At 35.9% G+C, this 26,592-nt stretch overlaps 1 protein-coding gene across 4 annotated transcripts in view; it reads left to right on the top strand.

Moving 5' to 3' along the window:
• LUZP2 (leucine zipper protein 2) overlaps positions 1 to 26,592 on the top strand; it is a 445,406-nt gene that overhangs the window by 222,334 nt on the left and 196,480 nt on the right. For all 4 annotated transcript variants that reach the window (XM_060303405.1, XM_030864854.2, XM_060303404.1 and 1 more), the window contains 2 exons: positions 12,621 to 12,702; positions 19,321 to 19,383. In XM_060303405.1, the coding sequence (XP_060159388.1) occupies positions 12,621 to 12,702; positions 19,321 to 19,383 (145 nt within the window). The remainder of the gene's footprint in view (positions 1 to 12,620; positions 12,703 to 19,320; positions 19,384 to 26,592) is intronic.

Below are 26,592 nucleotides of genomic sequence, written 5' to 3'. Positions count from 1 at the left end.
AGTAGAATTGGAACAGTTTTATTATTGTTGCTGTGTTTATTTTGGAAGGAAGTGAATGATGAGCTAGATTTCTATGCAGTATTAAAAAAACTATATGACTTGAAATTGCTTCTCAAGGAAAAAAAAAAGCCAAGGTATTTTAAGGTAGAAACAAGCCAGCATTTGTTATTTGTTATACGTTTGCTAGAGGCTCTACTAGATGCTTTATATTTTTTTTCTTGTTTCAACGCCACAAGTATAGATTAAATATTATTGTCCCCATTCAGTAAATGGGAAATTGTTGCTCAAAATGCTTAAGTGAATTGATGAGAGTTGTGTTAATTGGAATTTGCTCTGCTGTGTCTTACCCATAGCCATACCCTTGCAAGATAGTTTACTGATTCAAAGCAAAAAGCTGTTGAAAAAGTTGACAGATGCTACACTATGTAGTCCCTTCTCACCATCTTCTATCTTCTCCACTGTCCTTGCCTCTTGACCCAGAAACCTCATGGCATTGAAGCGATGACATGTTAAAAATCAAATCAAGCATCTTATATTGACTCTTGTTATTATTTAAATGGAATCATTATTTATTGAACATGAAATTCTCTCCAAAGTCCAGTATTAAAAAGATGTCATATAAAATATGGGTCTGAGCATGTTTCCAAAATTACATGATTTTAAATTATTTTATTGGTTTGAAATAATCCACTTTTTAAAACACCTGTGCTCAATATCACACAAGTATATGTGATTCACTGAGTTAGTGGAGAATTATAAACAATATTTTCAATAGAAATAGCTAGTCAAAATGTTACCAAGCCTAAGCTTGTACTGCTCCCTGCACAACAGGCCAGTAATCAAGAGACGAGTTCTTGAGGCAAGAAATAGTGACTTTATTCAGAAAACCATAAAAACCGAGAAGATCGTGGGCTTGTGTCCCAAAGAACCATCTTGCCTGAGTTAGAATTCAGGCTCCTTTTATATACTAAAACGGCAGCCTCCGGAGGGCATGTGTTAATTTTTTCTTCCCTGCAGTCACTCACAGGTAGACCTGGTCAGGATGTTTCCTGTGAGCTAAACAAAGGGATTTTAGCTTAATGCTCATTACCTGGGATGCAGGGTTCCCAGAGATGGACCATTATGTATAATTTAAGCTTATAGGCAACATCCCTTTAGTGATCAACTTGTAATAGAATACAAAATGTTCTTCCCTATTACAAAAACAGACCAAGAGTCATTGAAAATTATCACTTTTTGTAGAGTCTTCCATGTTGGGAAAAGATAATAAACAAAAACATAAAAATAGAAATGACTTCGGCATAATGCATGTGCAATACCAGTGAGAGGGTTGCAGTGACTGAAGAAGACAGATTGAGTCAGGAAAGATCAGAAAATAAAGCTGTTGTGCATAGACTGGGACCACTCAAAAGTTAGCTCAGTGTGGACTTCAGCATAAGCAACAGAAAACCCATTCATGTAGCTCTGTAAAAGAATGATATAATTAAAGAATTATATTAGGGGAATTATTCTGACAACATTGTTCAAGGCAGAAAGAAAGAGACATAGACCAGGTTGAGGAAAGGTCCCCTAGAGAAGAGACAGAGAGATCTCATCAGTGAGGACCATGGAGTGAAAGAGCAACAAAATCAGCCTTTCTTTATTGCAGGAGAGACACAGATGAAGAGACAGCCTTATGCATGATGTGAATAAGGAAAAACCTGTTCCTTTAGCTTACTGATATTTTCTTAATATGGTTGTTTCTACATGACACACAAAATATCCAGGCAAAAGAGGAAAAACATGGTTGGAGTTATTAAGAATTTCAGGCCATCATCTCTACATTTGGCATGGTATACAGATAGCCAGATGATGGACCAAGTTTTTCAATGAATGTGTTAAATGGAGCATATATTTTGCTACTGTGATTTCAAAGTTTTATCCAAAATTATAAAATTTGTTAAAATGCATAACTTGTATAATGTACACAAAGTCAGCATGGAAAATTCAATAAATCCTAACAATAGGTGATTTCTCAAAAGTATAATATATTTGATATATTAGTTTTTGCTGTTTAGTTAGAGTTATAAAAATCATGGTTATCTGAATGTGAAGGAGGCTATATATCTCATTTCCAAAATAAAAGAGATTAATAACAGTAAAAGAGAAAAAAGTTATCTCAGACTATAAAAAGTATTAACTGATGGCAAATTTAGAAGTATTATCATAGCCTGAAAGACTAAAATGTATTGCAGATGCCATATACACCCAGTTCTCAGTAACTACATGTCCTCTGGGATCCTTGTCACCTGGCCCTTACCTGGCGAAGTAGTCCCTAGAAGTCATGCTGCTTTTATGTGTCTCTGACATCACGGGCTACAGTTAATTACCTCATAGGTGTCTCTACCAAAACAAAACTGAATCAGTTAGAATTTCCTTCTTGGAATTGTAACCAACAGGCAACTAATAAAGTCCCTCTGTGTAGCTGTACTAGATTGTAAGTAAGTAAACGCAGAGGATATGGCATGGTCGTAAACAACCAGGTAGTGAGAGCAGCATGTCTTTCTGCCAAAGAGGTACAGAGAAAGGAATGTGTATATGTGTGTTTGTGTGTGTAGTGTACGTGTGTGCGTGTGCACATGCACGCATACTTTTACATGAGAAGGAGAAAGTTGCATTGACTCTTGTTACATTTCAGAAATATTTAGACAGCTTAGGTAATATTCATAGAAGTGTCCTCCGGTTGATGGAGAGACTTTTAAGCCATACTATGTGAAGAGTGAGAATAAGTAACCAAAAAATAGAGACCCTGGGAGATAAAGGAGTACCCTGAAGTTTCTGAAAAGCTGTCTTGAAAATAAAAAGGAATAAAACATTTTGCTCTCTCCGGTGGATGGTGGGTAGAGATTTTGAGAAGGCAGTTTTGGACTCTGTGTACTAATGGATTTTAGTATATCGAGTTCTCTGTAAAGGAAAAGAATGCCTGAGATAGTGGCAAGGTTTCTATCTGTGATGTTATGACAATACAATCTGGTAACCACATGAAAAGAATACCTTCCTGTAGGGTGAGGTATTTTTATATTTATAATTGGGGATGGAAGATGTGTGAAACAGCTGCCTTTTAAAATCCCTTGTAACCATGAACTTCTAAGGTAAAATGTACTCAACATCTGAGAAACCCTATCACAGTGTCGCTGGAGCCAACAGTTCTTTAGATTCAAGCTTCAGTTTAGTGCCAAATAGAGCCCAAGAGTAGCTCTACATAGTTTGTGCAAATCCCATTTGGTGGAGAGGGGGTGGTCGGAGTAGAACTGAGCAAGTTGTGAGACAGGAGTTTGGGGCCACCTAAAGCATGGGAGCAGTGAGAATGTGCAGAAATAAGTCTGAAAAAGGAGATGGAGAGGTTCAGAAGTTTCAAAAGTCCCGCTTTGCCATTCTGTCTGATAGCTTTCCTCGACATGAAAATGAGAATTCTGTACCTTCTCCAGCTTTTAACAGTTTTTGCAACTTATTTTTTTCTTACTCCCTATTGCCTATAGATGTCAGTATGTGGGCATTTTTGAATATATATACATATATAAACACTTATTTTAATTTTTATAAAATATATGAATTTTATCATTTAATTTTAAAATATATGTATCACTTTAAAATAAAAATGAGAATTTTAAAACCCAGAAATAACAAATAAGTATTACAAGATTTTATTATAACTTTTTTCTAGTTGGAAATATAATAGTCCTATTGCATTTTTATTCAGTACTTGTTGAAGATTTGAGTGTTAGGAATAGAATGTAGATCCTTCCTTCTTTCTTTCTCTCTGTCTGTCTCCCTCAATAGGGGTAGTATAATGACTCTCTAGAATTTGAGCACATAGTCTGCAGAACACAATTCCACCACCTCTTTATGTATCAGTTTTCCATTTTATGGACTGCCTGGTATACTGTAAGCCTACAATATATGTAAATATTACTATTATTTTGTATTATATTATGCCACGCATGCTCTTTGTGGAAAATATCAGGAGAAATAATGGAAGTCTACATGTGAAACAATTCTGATAAATAAAACCGGTTTGAGGCCGTAATGGAAGCTGAGAATTAAAATCCACTTTAAGCAAAAGCATGTTAAAGCTTTACCCAAACAAGCATAAATCATCTAAAAACCAAAGTGACTGTAATTATTTTATAACTTGTTCCTGTTATACGTTGCCTTGATAAACAAAATCCAGATTGATTCCAGCGATCGTATAGACTCTCATGGATATTCCTAAAATTGAAACTGGGACCTAATAGTTTCTAGAGTAATCATTAAATCCTTCTGGATGAAAGAGCAGCTTGTGGTTGTGCAGGATGTGGTGGTCAAAGAATGAACACAGGGACCTCAAGTGGTGCCAGTGGTTGTGATAATGGTTTCGTGTATTACGTGATTATTTTCCAGGCATTTGCTAAGCATTTTGCCTATATTACATCTTCTAAACCTCACTATAAACCTATGAGGTAGTTCTATTATTGTGCCCATTTATAGGTGAAAAAAAAAAAAAAAAAAGAGTCTAAGAACATGCTTTCCTATCCCATAGTCTCTTTATTGTGGTTACACACCAAGAAAATATTTTTGTTCCAGAAGTTGTCTTTTCACTCTAGACTGGGAAATTTAGTTTGTCTGCTGGTAAGACTAGAAGAGGTTTCTGTTTGGTTGTTGCTGTTGCGTTGAAGGAGTTTATTCCTTTAGCCATACTTAACACACACCTACACACACACTCACTCATATACTGTAATCTGCTATCTGAACTTTTTTTTTTTTTACATCTTTATTGGAGTATAATTGCTTTACAATGGTGTGTTAGTTTCTCCTTTATAACAAAGTGAATCAGTTATACATATACATATGTTTCCATATGTCTTCCCTCTTGCATCTCCCTCCCTCCCACCCTCCCTATCCCATCCCTCTAGGTGGTCACAAAGCACCGAGCTGATCTCCCTGTGCTATGCGGCTGCTTCCCACTAGCTAGCTATTTTACGTTTGGTAGTGTATATATGTCCATGCCACTCTCTCACTTTGTCCCAGCTTACCCTTCCCCCTCCCCATATCCTCAAGCCCATTCTCTAGTAGGTCTATGTCTTTATTCCTTTCTTACCCCAAGATTCTTCATGACTTATTTTTTTTAGATTCTATATATATGTGTTAGCATATGGTATTTGTCTTTCTCTTTCTGACTTACTTCACTCTGTATGACAGACTCTAGGTCCATCCACCTCATTACAAATAGCTCAATTTTGTTTCTTTTTATGGCTGAGTAATATTCCATTGTATATATATGCCACATCTTCTTTATCCATTCATCTGATGACGGACACTTAGGTTGTTACCACCTCCTGGCTATTGTAAATAGAGCTGCAATGAACATTTTGGTACATGACTCTTTTTGAATTATGGTTTTCTCAGGATATATGCCCAGTTGTGGGATTGCTGAGTCATATGATAGTTCTATTTGTAGTTTTAAATGAACCTACATACTGTTCTCCATAGTGGCTGTACCAATTCACATTCCCACCAGCAATGCAAGAGTGTTCCCTATTCTCCACACCCTCTCCAGCATTTATTGTTTCTAGATTTTTTTATGTTGGCCATTCTGACTGGTGTGAGATGATATCTCATTGTAGTTTTGATTTGCATTTCTCTAATGATTAATGATGTTGAGCATTCTTTCATGTGTTTGTTGGCAGTCTGTATATCTTCTTTGGAGAAATGTCTATTTAGGTCTTCTCCCCATTTTTGGATTGCATTGTTTGTTTTTTTGGTATTAAGCTGCATGACCTGCTTGTAAATTCTGGAGATTAATCCTTTGTCAGTTGCTTCATTTGCAAATATTTTCTCCCATTCTGAGGGTTGTCTTTTTGTCTTGTTAATGGTTTCCTTTGCTGTGCAAAAGCTTTTAAGTTTCATTAGGTCCCATCTGTTTATTTTTGTTTTTATTTCCATTTCTCTCTGAGGTGGGTCAAAAAGGATCTTGCTGCGATTTCTGTCATAGAGTGTTCTGCCTATGTTTTCCTCTAAGAGTTTGATAGTTTCTGGCCTTACATTTAGGTCTTTAATCTATTTTGAGCTTATTTTTGTGTATGGTGTTAGGGAGTGATCTAATCTCATACATTTACATGTACCTGTCCAGTTTTCCCAGCACCACTTATTGAAGACGCTGTCCTTTCTACACTGGACATTCCTGCCTCCTTTATTAAAGATAAGGTGACCATATGTGCGTCGGTTGATCTCTGGGATTTCTATCCTGTTCCATTGATCTATATTTCTGTTTTTGTGCCAGTACCATAGTGTCTTGATTACTGTAGCTTTGTAGTAAACTCTGAAGTCAGGGAGCCTGATTCCTCCAGCTTCATTTTTTGTTCTCAAGATTGCTTTGGCTATTCGGGGTCTTTTGTGTTTCCATACAAATAGTGAATTTTTTTGTTCTCGTTCTGTGAAAAATGCCAGTGGTAGTTTGATAGGGATTGCATTGAATCTGTAGATTGCTTTGGGTAGTAGAGTCATTTTCACAATATTGATTCTTCCAATCCAAGAACATGGTATATCTCTCCATCTATTTGTATCATCTTTAATTTCTTTCATCAGTGTCTTATAATTTTCTGCATACAGGTCTTTTGTCTCCTTAGATAGGTTTATTCCTAGGTATTTTATTCTTTTTGTTGCAATGGTAAATGGGAGTGTTTTCTTGATTTCACTTGCAGATTTTTCATCATTAGTGTACAGGAATACCAGAGATTTCTGTGCATTAATTTTGTATCCTGCTACTTTACCAAATTCATTGATTAGCTCTAGTACTTTTCTGGTAGTATCTTTTGGATTCTCTATGTATAGTATCATGTCATCTACAAACAGTGACAGCTTTACTTCTTCTTTTCCAATTTGGATTCCTTTTATTTCCTTTTCTTCTCTGATTGCTGTGGCTAAAACTTCCAAAACTATGTTGAATAAGAATGGTTAGAGTGGGCAACCTTGTCTTGTTCCTGATCTTAGTGGAAATGGTTTCAGTTTTTCACCATAGAGGATGATGTTGGCTGTGGGTTTGTCATATATGGCCTTTATTATGTTGAGGAAAGTTCCCTCTATGCCTACTTTCTGCAGGGTTTTTATCATAAATGGGTGTTGAATTTTGTCAAAAGCTTTCTCTGCATCTATTGAGATGGCCATATGGTTTTTCTCCTTCAATTTGTTAATATGGTGTATCACGTTGATTGATTTACATATATTGAAGAATCCTTGCATTCCTGGAATAAACCCCACTTGATCATGGTGAATGATCCTTTTAATGTGCTGTTGGATTCTGTTTGCTAGTATTTTGTTGAGGATTTTTGCATCTATGTTCATCAGTGATATTGGCCTGTAGTTTACTTTCTTTGTGACATCCTTGTCTGGTTTTGGTATCAGGGTGATGGTGGCCTCGTAGAATGAGATTGGGAGTGTTCCTCCCTCTGCTATATTTTGGAAGAGTTTGAGAAGCATAGGTATTAGCTCTTCTCTAAATGTTTGATAGAATTCGCCTGTGAAGCCATCTGGTCCTGGGCTTTTGTTTGTTGGAAGATTTTTAATCACAGTTTCAATTTCAGTGCTTTTGATTGGTCTGTTCATATTTTCTATTTCTTCCTGATTCAGTCTTGGCAGGTTGTGCATTTCTAAGAATTTGTCCATTTCTTCCAGATTGTCCTTTTTATTGGCATAGAGTTGCTTGTAGTAGTCTCTCATGATCTTTTGTATTTCTGCAGTGTCAGTTGTTACTTCTCTGTATCATTTCTAATTCTATTGATTTGAGTCTTCTCCCTATTTTTCTTGAGAGTCTGGCTAATGGTTTGTCAATTTTGTTTATCGTCTTAAAGAACCAGCTTTTAGTATTATTGATCTTTGCTATCATTTCCTTCATTTCTTTTTCATTTATTTCTGATCTGATTTTTATGATTTCTTTCCTTCTGCTAACTTTGGGGTTTTTTTGTTCTTCTTTCTCTAATTGCTTTAGGTGCAAGGTTAGGTTTTTTATTCGAGATGTTTCCTGTTTCTTAAGGTAGGATTGTATTGCTATAAACTTCCCTCTTAGAACTGCTTTTGCTGCATCCCATAGGTTTTGGGTCGTCGTGTCTCCATTGTCATTTGTTTCCAGGTATTTTTTGATTTCCTCTTTGATATCTTCAGTGATCACTTCATTATTAAGTAGTGTACTGTTTAGCTTCCATGTGTTTGTATTTTTTACAGGTCTTTTCCTGTAATTGATATCTATTCTCATAGTGTTGTGGTCGGAAAACATCCTTGATACAGTTTCAGTTTTCTTAAATTTACCAAGGCTTGATTTGTGACCCAAGATATGATCTATCGTGGAGAATGTTCCATGAGCACTTGAGAAAAATGTGTATTCTGTTGTTTTTGGATGGAATGTTCTATAAATATCATTAAGTCCATCTTGTTTAATGTATCATTTAAAGCTTGTATTTCCTTATTAATTTTCATTTTGGATGATCTGTCCATGGGTGAAAGTGGGGTGTTAAGTCCCCTACTATGAATGGGTTACTGTCGATTTCCCCTTTTATGGCTGTTAGTATTTGCCTTATGTACTGAGGTGCTCCTATGTTAGGTGCATAAATATTTACAATTGTTATATCTTCTTCTTGGATTGATCTCTTGATCATTATGTAGTGTCCCTCTTTGTCTCTTCTAATAGTCTTTATTTTAAAGTCTATCTTGTCTGATATGAGAATTGCTACTCCAGCTTTCTTTTGGTGTCCATTTTCATGGAATATCTTTTTCCATTCCCTTACTTTCAGTCTGTATGTGTCTCTAGGTCTGAAATGGGTCTCTTGTAGACAGCATATATATGGGTCTTGTTTTTTTATCCATTCAGCCAGTCTGTGTCTTTTGTTGGAAGCATTTAATCCATTTACATTTAAGGTAATTATCGATATGTATGTTCCTATTCCCATTTTCTTAATTGTTTTGGGTTTGTTATTATAGGTCTTTTCCTTCTCTTGTGTTTCTTGTCTAGAGAAGTTCCTTTAGCATTTGTTGTAAAGCTGGTTTGGTGATGCTGAACTCTCTCAGCTTTTGCTTGTCTGTAAAGGTTTTAATTTCTCCATCATATCTGAATGAGATCCTTGCTGGGTAGAGTAATCTTGGTTGTAGGTTTTTCTCCTTCATCACTTTACATATGTCCTGCCACTCCCTTCTGGTTTTCAGAGTTTCTGCTGAAAGATCAGCTGTTAACCTTATGGGAATTCCCTTGTTTGTTATTTGTTGTTTTTCCCTTGCTGCTTTTAATGTGCCCTCTTTGTATTTAATTTTTGACAGTTTGATTAATACGTGTCTTGGCGTATTTCTCCTTGGATTTATCCTGTATGGGACTCTCTGTGCTTCTTGGGCTTGATTAACTATTTCCTTTCCCATATTAGGGAAGTTTTCAACTATAATCTCTTCATATATTTTCTCAGTCCCTTTCTTTTTCTCTTCTTCTTCTGGAACCCGTATAATTCGAATGTTGGTACGTTTAATGTTGTCCCAGGTGTCTCTGAGACTGTCCTCAATTCTTTTCATTGTTTTTTCTTTGTTCTGCTCTGCAGTAGTTATTTCCACTATTTTATCTTCCAGGTCACTCATCCGTTCTTCTGCCTCAATTATTCTGCTATTGATCCCTTCTAGAGTATTTTTAATTTCATTTATTGTGTTGTTCATCGTCGCTTGTTTCATCTTTAGTTCTTCTAGGTCCTTGTTAAATGTTTCTTGCATTTTGTCTATTCTATTTCCAAGATTTTGGATCATCTTTACTATCATTATTCTGAATTCTTTTTCAGGTAGACTGCCTATTTCCTCTTCATTTGTTACATCTGGTGGGTTTTTATCTTGCTCCTTCATATGCTGTGTGTTTTTCTGTCTTCTCATTTTGCTTATCTTACTGTGTTTGGGGTCTCCTTTCTGCAGGCTGCAGGTTCGTAGTTCCTGTTGTTTTTGGTGTTTGTCCCCAGTGGCTAAGGTTGGTTCAGTGTGTTGTGTAGTCTTCCTGGTGGAGGGGACTGGTGCCTGTGTTCTGGTGGATGAGGCTGGATCTTGTCTTTCTGGTGGGCAGGTCAACGTCTGGTGGTGTGTTTTGGGGTGTCTGTGGACTTATTATGATTTTAGGGAGCCTCTCTGCTGATGGGTGGGGTTGTGTTCCTGTCTTGCTAGTTGTTTGGCATATGGTGTCCAGCACTGTAGCTTGCTGGTCATTGAGTGAAGCTGGGTGTTGGTGTTGAGATGGAGATCTTTGGGAGATTTTCCCCGTTTGATATTACATGGAGCTGGGAGGTCCCTTGTGCACCAGTGTCCTGAAGTTGACTCTCCAACCTCAGAGGCACAGCACTGACTCCTGGCTGTAGCACCAAGAGTCTTTCATCCACAGGGCTCAGAATGAAAGGGAGAAAAAGTAAAAAGAAAGGAAGAAAGAGGATAAAATAAAATAAAGATAAAATAAAATAAAGTTATTAAAATAAAATAAAAATAATTATTAAGAAAAATTTTTTTAAATCGTTATAACAAAAAATGGATGGATAGAACCCTAGGACAAATGGTGAAAGCAAAGCTATACAGACAAAACTCACACAGAAGCATACACATACGCACTCACAAAAAGAGAAGAAGGGGAAAAAATAATAAATCTTGCTCTCAAAGTCCACCTCCTCAATTTGGGATGATTCGTTGTCTATTCAGGTATTCCACAGATGCAGGGTACATCAAGTTGATTGTGTAGATTCAATCCGCTGCTCCTGAGGCTGCTGGGAGAGATTTCCCTTTCTCTTCTTTGATCGCACAGCTCCTGGTGTTCAGCTTTGGATTTGGCCCCGCCTCTGCGTGTAGGTCGCCTCTTCTTCGCTCAGACAGGACGGGGTTAAAGTAGCCGCTGATTCTGGGTCTCTGGCTCACTCAGGCTGGGGAGAGGGAGGGGCACGGAGTGCGGGGCGGGCCTGCGGCGGCAGAGACCTGCATGACGTTGCACGAGCCTGAGGTGCTCCGTGCGTTCTCCTGGGGAAGTTGTCCCTGGATCCCGGGACCCTGGCAGTGGCGGGCTGCACAGGCTCCCAGGAGGGCCGGTGTGGAGAGTGACCTGTGCTCGCACACAGGCTTCTTGGTGGCGGCAGCAGCAGCCTTATCGTCTCATGCCCGTCTCTGGCGTCCGCGCTGTTAGCGGTAGCTCGAGCCTGTCTCTGGAGCTCCTTTAAGCAGCGCTCTTAATCCCCTCTCCTCGCGCACCAGGAAACAAAGAGGGAAGTGCTAAGTCTCTTGCCTCTTCGGCAGGTCCAGACTTTTTCCCAGTCTCCCTCCCGGCTAGCCGTGGTGCACTAACCTCCACAGACTGTGTTCACGCCGCCAACCCCAGTCCTATCCCTGCGCTCCGACTGAAGCCCAAGCCTCAGCTCCCAGACCCGCCTGCTCCGGCGGGTGAGCAGACAAGCCTCTCAGGCTGGTGAGTGCTGGTCGGCACCGATCCTCTGTGCGGGAATCACTCCACTTTGCCGGCCGCAACCCTGTTGCTGCGCTCTCCTCCACGGCCCCGAAGCTCCCCCACTCCACCACCCACAGTCTCCGCCCTCAAAGGGGCTTCCTAGTGTGTGGAAACGTTTCCTCCTTCACAGCTCCCTTCCACTGGTGCAGGTCCCGTCCCTATCCTTTTGTCTCTGTTTTTCCTTTTTTCTTTTGCTCTACCCAGGTACGTGGGGAGTTTCTTGCCTTTTGGGAGGTCTGAGGTCTTCTGCCAGCATTCAGTAGGTGTTCTGTAGGAGTTGTTCCACGTGTAGATGTATTTCTGGTGTATCTGTGGGGAGGAAGGTGATCTCCATGTCTTACTCTTCCACCATCTTCCCCCTCTCTCCTATCTGAACTTTTTGAAGTGATAGCTTAGGTGATAAAATGAAGGCACAGTAATATAATAAAATTTGTCATAATTGAGAAAATCCTAAACCCTTGAGAGGAATTCATATTTATGAAAATATTTATATTTTTAATGTGAGACAGGGTCCTTATGTCCTACTGAACTTGAGACACAATATGTATATATGTGCAGGTGTATTTTTTATTATCTCCAATAAATGAGGCAGCTTTTGCATTAAATATACGTCTTTTTTCTCTTTGTTTTTACAAAAAGTCTCAGACCTTATACAGGATGTCTAAAACACAGTGCTTTAGAATTAGTTAATGTGGAGCATCCAAGGGAATGATAATTTTATCCCATCAGCAAGTCTATGTTAACTTTTTTTCTAAACAGCATGTTCACACCCTGGCATGCTGTCACTAAAATTAGCTTTCTAACTCTAATTATTATATCGATTTGATTTAACACATTATGCAGCTCACAGATGATTCACACAGTAGGATTCTTATAAGACACAATAGTAAGGCAATTTCCCTTAAATACAGCTTGCTTTTAGTGCTTGCATGGGAGAGAAGACTCTTTATTACCAGAGTCCTGAGATACATCTTGTATGTTTAACCGTGGCTCTATATATTCTAGTTATGTTTCCTAAATGTATATATACAGCAAAACCTCCTTTCATCGTGTAAATAGGAAATAAGAGATTTATATGATGTCTCTCTTTTGCTCTCTATTTTCTACTAAACAGAGAACAAATGAAGTCTCTCCAGGAGGCCCTGGAAAATCAGCTTAAAGAGACAACTGAGAAAGCAGAAAAACAGCAGGCTACTGTAAGTGTTTCTCTTCTGTGTCCTTTGCTTTGGGCCTGGAAAATTGTTAACTTTTTTCCCTAAAATCATTATGGAACAAATACGCCTGTGACAAATATAAATGAAAGTATAATGAAAACAACACAATCAACAAGATTACAAAAATACTTAGCAGCAATCATTTCAAAAAAATATTTTCGTTGTATTTGATTTTTAGGGGTCTTCTGATTCCTAACCCTTATTTATGGATGAAAAACTCAGGGCAAGAGTGTTGGTGTCGGGCCCCCTATCAGTGGCTCTTGAATTTTGGGGTGTGACCTTGAACTAAGTTAAACTATACAGATCCCTAAGCCATACCCTGCATCCACTGAATAGACATCTCCCAAGGGTGGAGCCACATCATCTGCCTACTTAATCAACTACACAGGTGATTCTGAGACACCCCAAAGTTTAAGAATCAAACTTCTCTCCAGAATTTCTCTCTCAAAATGATGTTCTATTGACCCTCACGTTTCAGTTCTTATAACTGATATTCACCACGGGCAGGACAGATAGTGTTCTGGATAGTAGTGCTAAAAACTAGATTTCTACCTCATTCCCCACATGCACTTATGTACCATTTATGGAGATTGAACCTTTTATCTTGTTCGAGGACCTGAATCTATTTCAAAATATAGTATATTAATAGAAAATTTGAGGTATAGTAAGACCAATAGATCAGGAAACAATTACCTTTGGAAAGATAGTTTATTTCTCACAGTTCCCAAGAGGGGGGCATGCCACATGACCGGGGACCACGCAGGCAAGCACCAGATCAGGCACAAGGCAAAGGAAGGTGGGGAAACTGTGCACAAGAGCCTTTACTGTGGTTTCTGTGGGAAGGAATGGGCTAGGCAGGGTAAGCAGGCCTAGGATTGGCCCATTTGAATTATTTCAGCAGGCTCTGGGGCACAGGGACTATTTTTCTGGTATCCGGCCCTGGGGTGATTAAGGCAGGTGGACAGTCGCCTTAAGTGTGAGAACTCAGTACAAGGGGTGGCTGGAGTTCTAGGCTCTGTATTGGTTAGTGTGTATTTGAAAAGCTTACCACCAGGAGGAGTGGGTGGGGAAGGAGCAGCGATGAGGAAGGCAGGAGGTCAAGATAGGATGATGCAAGCATATTACTGGGTTGTCCATAACAAGGCTAGTCTGCGTATATGTGTAAGGTAGATGTTAAAGCATCAAGTTTACAGAAGCTAGAAACTGGACTAATACAAGGTCTTCATCCAGGTTGATTACCTGGGATCCCAGCTCCTTTAAGAATTGTCATCCTGTCTTTCTTTTGCAAGGCTTCCTTGAATAATCTGGATTAGGGTATAAAGTTTCGCTTCTGAAACTTAGCCCTGTCTGTCATCTGGGGTACCTGCTTCTTGGAGACAGTCTTTTTAATAATGGCTGTTGATTCTTCTGGGTGCAGGATTATTTCTTGTTAATAAATTCACTGTTATCTGTCCAGCCCACCTGTAAGGATGAGCATCTTTGTTCTTCTCTGTTATGCCATGGCAACACTCACTGCTAACGTACAAGGTGTTCTAGTGTCTGGCTCTTTGGACAGCAGGTGTTACATAAAAGAACAGACATATTTTTAGCACTATCATGTTGATTCCTCCCCTCAGAATCTGACCCAGCATAAGGAGCAACCCTAATTGCAATCCCATTTCTTTCTTGACCTATCACATTTAATCTCAACTTTTTCATAGCCCAGTCACAAATAATGACAGTTAGAACAGAATAGAAATATTCACAATACTGTTTTCTCAGATTCTCACAATAAAACTGCACACTACTGTTGTTGTTTTTTTTGTTTGTTTTTTTTTTCTGAAAATGAATAAGTCTTGCTTGTATTTACACATCTAGCATTTGGAGAAGCCAAGGCATGAACCTGTGTTTATTCCAATATGTTATGCACAGTGTGTCTAACATCCCAAAAGAAGAAAGCTCTAACATTTGAAAGAGCTCAACAAAAGTTAGAAGAGTCAAGTATGGCAAAAGTGGGGACAAAGGATGCATAGTTGGGAAGAAGGAGGAGACAGGACTGGCCGAGTCAGCTTTATCCTCACCTCAGAATCCTTGCAGTGCTTTTCTTAAAGTTCAGCATTGAATCTTGAGGGAGGATTTTCCTCTCGCACCCCCAAATACTCTACTAAACCAGGAACACCCTATATGTATTCATAACCTAACATGTGCTACAGAATAAGAATATTCTGGGTTTAAATTCCTAGTGGACAATCTACTATCTGTAAATTTGAGTAAGCTCTTTAACTTCTGCAGGTTTCCTTATTTGAAGAATTTGGGGAATAATTAAAATTAAAATAACATACATAATTTCCCTAAAATTATATCTGGCATATAGTAGATAGTAGAATCTAAACTAAATTTGATCTACTCAATAGAAAGAAAAAAATAAAATAAATAAATTATCCAATTGAAAGAAAAATGTAGGCAAAAGAATTACTGTTGGCAGAAGTTTCAATGTATTAGAAATAATGATAATTTAAATGGGTTAATTTTAATAATAATTTTTAAAAGACACAGAATAACTGCAATTAAGAAATTAGGACAATATATGCAAATGTGCTAATTTTAACAACTGAGAAGACCACATACTTAAAGTAAGCAATACAGGAAAATATATGCAAAACAACATAAAGGAAGTAAATGATTGACAGCAATATTAATGCTGGCAAATAGAATTTAAAGCACAGATATAATGTAAGAGAGAGCATTATATGCTAGCAAAGAAAAATAAATAAATAAAATGAGGTGGTTATAGTTATAACCATCATAAACATAAATGTACTTAACAAATCAGCTTCCATATCCATCAATCTATAAGTGAAGGGAGAAATAGGCAAATACAAAGATCTTAAAAATACAACTTGTAGTAATAAATATTAGATATATATAGAAATCTCTAAAAAAGTGACTATATTCTTTTTAAGTACATGCAGAATATCTATAGAAATTTTATAGAAATATAATATGTATAATACAAAAAGTTATATACGTTCAAAAATATGACTAGCATATATACTATGTTATTCAATCCTTTTGTTATAAAATTTAAAATAACTTTTTATAAATGGTTAAACAATTCTTTATGTTTGGAAAATATATAATACATTTTCTAATAACCCTTCGGTTAATAAGAAATAATAAAAGAAATAAAGAAATACTTAATAATAGTGAAGACACTATATGCCAATATAATAATTGAGGTGAATTGATAGCTTTAAATGCATTTTTTCAGAAAATAAAAGATTAGCAACATAAATTCAAGAAGTTATTTAAAAAGCAAAACATCAGTGCAATAAAGAGCGTATTTTAAAGACTAGTGAAGACAATAATAAAATAGAAAACAAAAAAAGGTAAATTTAAGTTATTTGAAAAGACTATGATAAAAGACTTTAAGATATGAGAAAGATTAAGAATAGAAAGACAGACTCAAATTTTAAAATGTTGAATTAAAAAAAGAGCTAAGGGCTTCCCTGGTGGCACAGTGGTTGGGAGTCCGCCTGCCGATGCAGGGGACACGGGTTCGTGCCCTGGTCCGGGAAGATCCCACATGCCGCGGAGCGGCTAGGCCCGTGAGCCATGGCCGCTGAGCCTGCGCGTCAGGAGCCTGTGCTCCACAACGGGAGAGGCCACAACAGTGAGAGGTCCGCTTACCGCAAAAAAAAAAAAAAAAAAAAAAAAAAAGAGCTAAGAGTCATAATTGTAATAGGAATTCAAACAAATAACGTATTATGAGCAACAGTTCCCTGATACATTTAAAAATGTATATGTAAATTTCTAGATAAATAAATATAAAATGCTAAAACTTCTGCGAGAAGAAATTCAGCAATTGAATAGCTGAACACAGTTGGAATTTTATTATGCTAAAAGACCTCCTTTCCCAAGTATTTCAAAGCCAGAAGGTTTTCATGGTGACTTCTACTAATTTTTAAAGATCAGTTGACTTCAAATATAGGCAAATATTTTCTGGAAAATAGAAAAAAATTGAAAACTTTCATCTCATTTTGCAAACTTCATCAGTTATGATTCCAAAATCAACTAATGGCTGTATGTGTAAACTAATAGCTATTTTTCTGCTAACGAATGTACATGTAAAAGGTCTATAAGAACAAATTCAAGACTATATTAACAAAATATATCATCATGATCAATAAATGCAAATACCTGCGGAAATAAATAATACTTATCTTTTGGAGGGAACGTGTTTATGTTTTGAGTTGAATGACTGATATTTTCTAAGTCAAAGTCCAGAAAGAGATGACAGAAAGCTTAACAAATATGGGAATAACATATATTTAGTAAAAGCATGATTTTTTTTTAACGTGCATCTGGTGGAATCTAGGAAAAGATAGATTTCATAGTACTGGGTCTCATCACTTCCAAACTTTGGTAAAGACTCAAACTGTTTGTGCCTTTTTTTCCCTATTTGAGGATTCTAGGTTAACTAAGGATTAAATAAGTATATATTTTAATTGTTGCAAATCATTCAACAATTACTCTTTCTGCTAGGAAGACTATAGTTGATGTAGTTGAAAGTTGGATAAGAAGGGGAGAATGAAATAATTGTAATTGCTCACTCTCAAACAGAGGGAAAACATTTAGATTTGATTCTGTAAATATTGTGCTATTTTAGATTTAAGAGCAGATACTCTTATGTGCTGCCCTTGATTATATATCTAATTACTAAATTGAACTATCTCCTTAATGGGACAATGAGTGTGACTCAAATTTTCAGGTTGCTCCGAGGATATTCATAATTCAAATGTAAGCTTGAAAATTGTTATGACCAAAATGATGGACATAGTGGTTCTCAGGCTTCTGCTTCTGCTTCTGCTTCAACATGTAGTTGGACCATCAAAAATTGTTAGGTTTAGGTTTTGTTACCTTTTGAGGAAATGGTAATACAAGGACACCTACACAAGCCAGAAAAGACAAGGTGTTAATATGTATTGTAAAGCTTTACAGGCGCACAACAAGTATAATGTACAGAAAGTGAACAAGACTATTACATGTCAAATCCAGGATAGTGGTTACCTCTGGGGGGAGGGGAGGGAGAAAAATTAGGTGGGGCTTTAATAGTACTATAACATTTTGTTTACAAGGTCTGAAGAAAATTGGACAAAGCATTTATATATATTTATCCTTAGGGTGGGCCCAGAAGCATTTTACATAGTATTACTCTTGTTCTTTTGTTTATGTTTGAAAGGTTTCAGAACTATTTTTTTAATGTGTATATATATGGTAAAAATTAACTTTACTCCTAAATTTGATTTCTACTGACTTAATCTATCTCTAGAGATAACCCACATTGCCAGTCTCTTTTGCATCATTCCAGGAATCCTCTAAGACTATGTAATTCAATATATAACCACAAGATACATGAGGCTTTTGAGCATTATAAAATGGCTAGTCCAAACTGAGATATGCTGTACGTGTAAAACACACAGTGGATTCTAAAGATATATTGCAAAAAAAAAGTCAATTTATCATTATTAATCCATTACATGTCAAATGATACTATTTTGAATATATTGAATTAAATAAAATATATCAGTAAAATTAATTTTACCTGTTCCTTTTACTTTTTAAAAAAATGTGACCGGCAGAAAATTGAAAATTGGAGAAATTAAATGTTTCATCTGTCATACATTCACATAAATAGTGAACCCTCAGTGACCATAGTGTCTCATATTTTAGCTACTGTGCTATACTGACCTTTTTCAAAGCAGTCAGGCAGATAAAGATGCAATGTTTATACAGATACAGTTTGAATAACTGGCCTAAGGGTACAGATTCTGACAATATCATATTCAGCAGGAAACATCATGGTTTCTCTGGTACAGTTATAACGTTCCATGCTTTTGAGGTCAGGAGCATCACTATGCAATTGCTCTCAAACCTGGCCTTATATAAAAATTACGTGGAGCATGTTTTTAGAAAAGAGATTCCTAGGCCCAACCCTAGAATTTAGCTTTGTTTAAGAACCACATTTTTAAAAATTGAAGTTTAGACAAGTAAGCGAATCACAGTCATAACATGCATTTCTCAATTAAAAAAAATTTTTTTAAACCTTTTAATTATGGAGAATTTCAAACTTACACAAAAGTGGAAGGAGTAGTGTAATACATCCCCATGAATCCATCAATTAGATTCAAGAATTAACAACACATGACCAATCTCATCTCAAGCATATCATTCTCTTGTCCCCTCTTCATTTTTTTTTTTATACAGTGGGTCCTTGTTGGTTATTTATTTTACGTATAGCAGTGTGCACAGTCAATCCCAAACTCCCTAACTATCCCTGCCCCCCCAGATGAACTTATTTACAAAACAGAAACAGACTAAATTTAAAAAAAATAATAATCTTTTATTACATATGAAAAAGTTATGTGATATAACTAGTTGATATATTTATGAATTTGGCAATAAAAATGTGGATAATGAAAATTTTAACCCTTTGTTCTTTTTCAGTATTTGTTGACAAAGAGATAATTTTATTATACTTCAAAAATTGTGAAAATAAATTTATAAAAGCTATAGAAATGAATTTGAAATATGTCTACATGATATTCTATTTATTTTCAGATTGCTTTTTTAAAGACTGAAATGGAGAGAAAGAACAAAATGATCCGAGATCTCCAAAATGAGGTAAGACATATTTCAGGAAAATTTCATACAAGTCAAAGAATATACAGAAACAAACATATTGATTTGCCATAAGCTCTGGGGTATGATCACATGCAAATATATCCTTTAGTTAAGTACTAATGGAGAGGAACTATACGGTTAAAACTTGAGTATATAATCCCTACTTTAACATCTATTTGATAACGTTATTAGTTCATACATCTCCAGGTCATTTTCCCTTCTAATTATATTTTGCTTGGGCAATGTTAAAAATTTATTTTTATTTTATAAATGTATTTGTCTACCAAATGACATCACAGGCACTGAAGAAGAGAGCTAGTTAGAAATGGACCTTATGTTAGGAAAAGTCAATCTAGAATGAAAAATTTATGTGAGGTAATCTTAGAGTGATGTAGATTTGAAATAAATAAGCTGTAACCGCTTTCCTTACAGCCTTTAAAATGTAAGGATCCTATAAAATGCTGTATGATTTTTCCTCCTTTTGACATTTTGTCTACCCTGTTACATAACTACTTTATTTTCTAAAATTTCTCCATCACATTTGTATTTCCACCTTTTTATTTCTTTTTTTTCCTTGAATGAAATTAGTTATTTAGAACTTTTAAACCATGATTAATGAAAGGTACATCTTCTTTTATCAATCCCACTAAGGTGGATTTTAAATCCCAAATCAACTGCTTTAGCCATTTCTAGTCTCCTTTATTCCCCTTCCTTCCTCCCTTCCTCCCTCCCTCCCTTCTTTCCTCCAGTTTTTTGAGACATTTCAAACACAGATGAGCTCATTATTCCTATATCATTTCCACTTTGATGCCCAGGTTAAAAAATAGACTATACAAAGGCCTTGGTATCAAGATTCAGCATTTGTACTCTGATCATGACATTAAAATGGTTTATCAAATGTGTAAAATGATGTATAGAAAAAAGGAAAACAAGAAAAGTTTTAAGTGTCTTCCTTATGATTCTATTGTATTTTCATTTCTTTCTAATGATTTTTTCTTCTGAGTCTTCTTAAGAAAGTCTAATGAGATGGACTTGATAATGTTTTCCCTGAGGCCTAAATCTTGGATTTACTGTTTATGGTGGAAAATGTCAGTAAACTAGAGTTACTGAAATACTGGTTGTACTAGATAATTTCTTGTTCTCTGGGGCTCAGAGAGGGCCCGATTACTCAAGTCTAAAACTTTCCATGGATCATTTAAGACAAAGGGAATGTTTAAAACAATGGTAAAGCCAGTATTAAAATAAGAAAGAAAGTACATTTAGATGTGTACACACACACACACACTCACACAACAACAAGAGCATGAACCCCATTGTATAAGAATGAGAGGATTATGGGCTAATTTATATCTCTGTGTATGTATTATCAGTTAACTTTTCATCTTACATAATTTTTAAAAAATCTAGAATTTAAGGAGGAAGCTCTTTTAAAACCAAACTATAAATTATTCCTATCAGGTACCTATGAGGATTAAAAAAATATTTTATTTCCTTCCATGGGATCATTTTTTAAGTTTAATATTAATTTTCTAAGTGTATAGGCTAGAATAATTAAAAAAGCAATACAACTCTTCAGAATGGCTGCCAGATGTAAGCTTTGTAATTAAATTTGCTACTATTTACTTTCATCATATTGAAAATCTGCAAGATGATACTTGATAACCAGAAAAGTCTTTGACTTCTCTAACAAAACCTAATGGTGAACATATATTATCAACTGAATGCTTTTAATTTGACTCCTTTTTATTAATTCATTGAAATTTTAGATTTGTTATTTTGACAAATAATCAGTATGTAGAGGTTAAACAAAATACTTGGCCCATACTCTGCACAGTAAGATTATATGGACACTACCTGAAAGATTTTTGTTCAGGAGTAATAAAATAAAAAGGCAAATTGACTAAACAAAATACAGAGAGGTGAGGGAGATCATACAGGTATAAAGAGATTTCTGGGAGAAGATCAAAATCTCCTGAATGACTTCTGAGTGAGGATATTGGGGAAGTCCCAAATTAAGAAGGGACTTTGGAAAAGTTATTAAAGAATGATCGGTATTTTTTTCATATGTGAAGGTAAATATCTTAAAAGGCACTTTTATGTTAGAAGCTAGGCATTTAGTTTTTAAGATTTACCTCATCCCTTGGAGGGGGAAAATATTTAGATTTTATTTTTAGGCAAATGCTGTGTAGGGCAGAAAGCATTTTGATTTTTCCATCCAGGCAGTCATATCTGGAATGGAATACATGGGACCCCGTGATTCAAAGACTGTGTTCATAACTGGGAAAGAACATTGGAGAATATTTGGAGAATATGGATAGCAAAGTGAGAATGCAAGAGAAAAAGAAATAGGAATTTTTTTTTTTTTTTAAACCAAGAAAGTTAAGAGTGAGACTGAAAAGAGTATAGCTATGTGTTAATCACAGTATTTCAAGCTCCTTTATTTTATCTGTCTCTATGGGTATCTATGTCTTCACATGGACATCACATTTAACATGTGTCTGGGATTGCTTTTACTCACAGAAGCTTTATTGAGATTTAGGGGGTCTCCAAATTTCAGGTCTAGGCCTTCTGCTTTTCTGCTTATATTCTCTTTTCTGCTTATATTCTCTTTCAGCAAGCCAAATCTATTCTGCCACAGTGTGTATTTCTTTGTACCAAATCACCTTATTAGCAATTAATAAATGATGGAATGATGTCAGTAAAGTTTGAAAAATTGTGTTGGTTTATATGTAATTTTTCCCAACATGTTGAGGTTTGAAGCAGTCAGGGGAAAGCCTTGTCAAATTTTAGAGAAACTTTTTATCATACAAAGACAAAAGAAAATATGGAAAAGGACCTCCCTTTAGTACATGTAGTTGTGTTTTAGTGCCTTCAAAACATTTTAAAAAATGTTTCTTACTGCACCAAGATATCTGACTAAACTGTGAATATAGAAGACTCTAAGGCATTCCCCAGTATTAAAATAAGAGATTAGTGAAAAATATGTATCAGAAATTAATTCTGATAATCTACTTTATTAGAAGTCAATTCCCTGTAGGGTCTACATCTCAAAAGAGAAAACAGTAAATTCTAAGTGTAAGACTGTGCAAAGGATTGAGTATGATTTGGGGGATAAATGCTAGAAAATATTAAACTGTGGTTGTATTTTTATTACTATTGTCATTATTTTGTTAATATTATGATCACAAAATTACACAGTAAGTGGTCTTCCTCAGTCACAATTTTCTCATACATCCTGTATTTTTAGTGTACACATTTGCAGAATATGAGATTTCTCACAGTGCAAAAATTGATTTATAGTAGCTATCTCACCATTTTTTTTAGTAACTTCTTAATCTGTCTCTAATTCTGATGTCTCTTATGTAATCCGTTTTATGCATTCAATTACTTATTTTGCATTTTGTATTTGGATATTGTATGGTTTCAACAAATGTAAAAAGTTGTACCAGAAAGCAAAACAAAGAAACAAAAACACTTAGCCTTTCTTCTCTAACTTCCATAACTGCATCATCATGTGATATAGACAATCCTATTGACTCCAAAGCTTAGAATTCTCTTTGACTTTGCACTTTTAAAACACCCTCTCTGTATTGTCATTTCTAATTTTCTTTAATTTTATCCACCGTTTCCCCTAGGATAAAATAAGTTTCTCTATAGTGTTTCCAGATATAAGAAAGAGATAAGTAGGGTAATACATAGGTATTGAAATATTAGATAAATTAGGCATTGAGACAAGCATCTCTGATTAGTTTGAAACTCCTTAATGAAATGTGAGAGTTTGATAATGTTCAGGACTTTTCAAAGGAGTACATAGCTACAAATATTTGAATTAGATTAGTATTAAAACATAGTCTATATTAAATTAGTGAGTACATAGAGATAACAAAGGGAAGGGGAGAAAAGTGAAAGGAAGAGAGAGAGGGAAAAAGAAAGGAAGAAAGGAAGGAAGGAAGGAAGAAAAGAAAGAAGGGAAGGAAGGAAAGAAAGAAGGAAATAAAGGAAGGAAGGGAGGGAAGGAGGAAGACAGGCAAGTTGGGGAAGTACCCCCACCCCAAATCTCTTCTGTGATGGTTTGTTTTAGTATAGATTCTTATGATTGGTTATTTTCCCGAGACTTATTCAAGATGGTTCGAGGTAAGGAAAAAATAAGAAATCACATTTCTAAAATGGTAATAATAAAGTCAGGAACCATAAAAGTGTGCCTTACTTTGCCCGTGATAGAAATCAGAAATTTGTCGAAACTACTCTCCAGAGCAGGTTTTCCCTCTCACTATTTCACGACTCCATTTTCCTTTCTTTCTAGTCTCTCAGTTACTTAGCTCATCTATTTTTCGCATGGCTCGTATAGTTTAACCCAACTTTGAAATACTAATCTGCCTTCTCTATCTCCTACTAATAAGCAATTTAATCTTCTTTAATGTTTTGTTTTATTGCTGTTGTTATAAGTGCCTGGGGGGAAAGTCTTGCTACAGGTCAAGTCCCTGGCCAATCTGTGGGTTTCCAAAGGGTTCCAAATAATCATTGACACATATCCAGGTATATGAGGAATAAAACATGGGTTTTTAGGGGCAATGTGCCAGTTGTGACAAAAAGCAACCTCTGATAAGAAGAAAATGACTTATTAAGCCATTTAGAGGACTCAACAAAATGTTAGGAGAGGTGCATATGCATTTTGTAGGCGGAGCTTAGGAACAACTCCACAAACAAACCCCAGAGTTGTTTGTCTCAAGGCAGGGCTACCTCTGCCAAGATCAGGAAGCTGCCAGCCACCTTTATGTTCCCATCACAGGGAGCTCCGGTATCACATAGCCATATCCCTTGTGCATCAGACCATGGATAACATCTAGCCTGTTTTCCCATGTAAGTAATTGCTGTATCTGCATTTTGAAGGGATCATATCTGATTAGCAAAGTCTAAGTCATGTCTGCCCTAGAGCTGCAATGCACTTTAGAAACAGAGAGGATTTGTTTTATTTCTAATTTGTTTGCTTTCATTTTTCCTTGGGAATATGGGTTTAACACTATGAAAAACTTTCACATCGTGGAAACAATGTTCCAAAATTTGGTAGCTAGTGTATTAACAACTTTTCTTTTAAAAAAAAAAAGGGTTAGAGTGTGGTAACCAGCTTTAGTATATGTTATGTCATCACTGAAGGGTTCTGAGTGGTTGAGAGACATGCTCTAACACTGATAGAGTATCCAGTTGTGCATGTGTGTATATTACAATATGTTGTGTGTATACATGGCCTCTTGCCTATCCTTTAACATGTGATTTTAGCTTTGCTTTTGTATGAACTATTTCCTCAACTAGGTGCTGACTCTTCAAAGTTAGAATCCTACCTTTACTAAAATATTATAATTCAGATTTTTTTACACACACAAAAAACCACAGGGCCGGGACTCTGTGTACAGTGAAGATAAATGAAAACCATATTTAAGTCCGTTCTTAGCACCAGTGACTTCAATAAATTAAATAAACATTGGACACCGTGTCCAAATTTGGAGATTGAAGCTGGTTTCCCTAATTTGCTATTCTCTACAACAGGGATAGTTAGAGACCCAGCAAGATATCAGAGAATCTCTGACCATCTGGAAATTATTAAGATGACAGAAAAAAATATATAGATGCATATGTGTATTTTTCAAAGGTGAGGATGTAGATTTTCAGGGAGAGTCCATGACTGAAACAAAAAAATAATAAAGTCAATAACCTCTGATCTAGACAAAATTCTAGTAAATTTTAAGAAAACCCATTTTCGTTCAATTCTTGTGGCTGTAAGTCTCTGTAAAATAAATTATTCCATCTTCTTGCCTCAATAAGGACACTCAAGTGAAGATGATGGGATATTTCATAATGTGACAGAGTGCTCCAGGGCCATCATTCTGAAATGGTGCCTGCAGATGAACCTTTGTGAGAGTTTGAGTTGAATATGTACTGAGTCCAGGACGTGCTTGAGATGTTTTCAGATAATTCCATCACAACTTTCTTACTTTATTCCTTCTGGTTTACCTTTTAAAATGATGATTTCTGAGAAATTTTGGCCAACTGGTTACTTTGGTTAATTGTGTATCCATCATCTAAAGTTTATTATAACCCATTTGTACTAGGTCCTAGGGCTACTGTAATAAAGTAACACACGCTGGGGGGCTTAAAACGGTAAGAGTGTGCTCTCTCACCATGCTGAAGGACAGAAGTCTAAAGTCAAAGAAATGTCACAGGACCATGCTCCCTCTGAAGGTTCTAGAGAATAATCCTGCTTTGCCTCTTCCTACTTTCTAGTGCCTCCTGGCAATCCTTGACATTCTTTGGCTCCTCAAGACTCTCTGCTTTGTCTTCCTATGGCCTTCTCTATGTATCTCTTTGTTTCCTACTCTTCTTTATGGACACCTCTTATGGGATTTAGGACCCACCCTAATCCAGTATAACCTGATTTTAGCTTAATTACATGTGCAAAAAACACTTTTTATTAATAGGGGCACAACTTAAGTTTCCAGGTAGATGTGAATTTTAGGGTGATACTATTCAAATGCCATTTTGTATATTCCAGGTAAACAGCTTAAGCAATTTTTTTTTTTTAAACAGGCAAAGAGAGAACATTTTATTAGGTATAAGTCTTAGCCAATGTTTCAATGGGGAAAGAGGAAAGACTTTTATTAGATATAAATCTGTCTGTGGAAGTACTTTAATACTGCTTATTTAGATGCATATATAAGGTTTGTTTATGTATTCATTTGTAATAAACATATAACTTAATTCCCAAAATTATCTCAACATTTTTCTAGTTCCTGAGATATATAAATATTATAAATTTCAATGAACACAAAACAATCTCTGATCATGAAGGGTGTAAGGAGCAGAATTTAATATTGTATAACAAGTTACATATTTTGCCATATAATATGTTATGATACAATAATAATCACACAATTTTCGCAAAATATCTACAATAAAAACAGGTTGAAATAAGCATTTTACAATAACATATTGTAAAGTGGCCGATGAAGGCAATAACCTACTCAGGCCACTGAATGTGTCATTGAAGGGGTGGGTTTTGAAAGGAATGAAGTGATTAGAACTTATGGCTATTTATTCATAATCAAGAAAGCAAACATTAAAAAAAGTGAATACTTCAAAAGTTTCCTTGTAGGTGAAAAAAGATTGTTAGATGTTTATTGCTGTGAAGAAAGTAGTTAATTTTGATGCTTATAG

This window comes from Globicephala melas, chromosome 8 (genome assembly GCF_963455315.2).
Source record: "Globicephala melas chromosome 8, mGloMel1.2, whole genome shotgun sequence".
NCBI classification, from domain to species: Eukaryota; Metazoa; Chordata; class Mammalia; order Artiodactyla; family Delphinidae; genus Globicephala; species Globicephala melas.
This window is presented reverse-complemented; position numbering and strand designations above follow the sequence as displayed.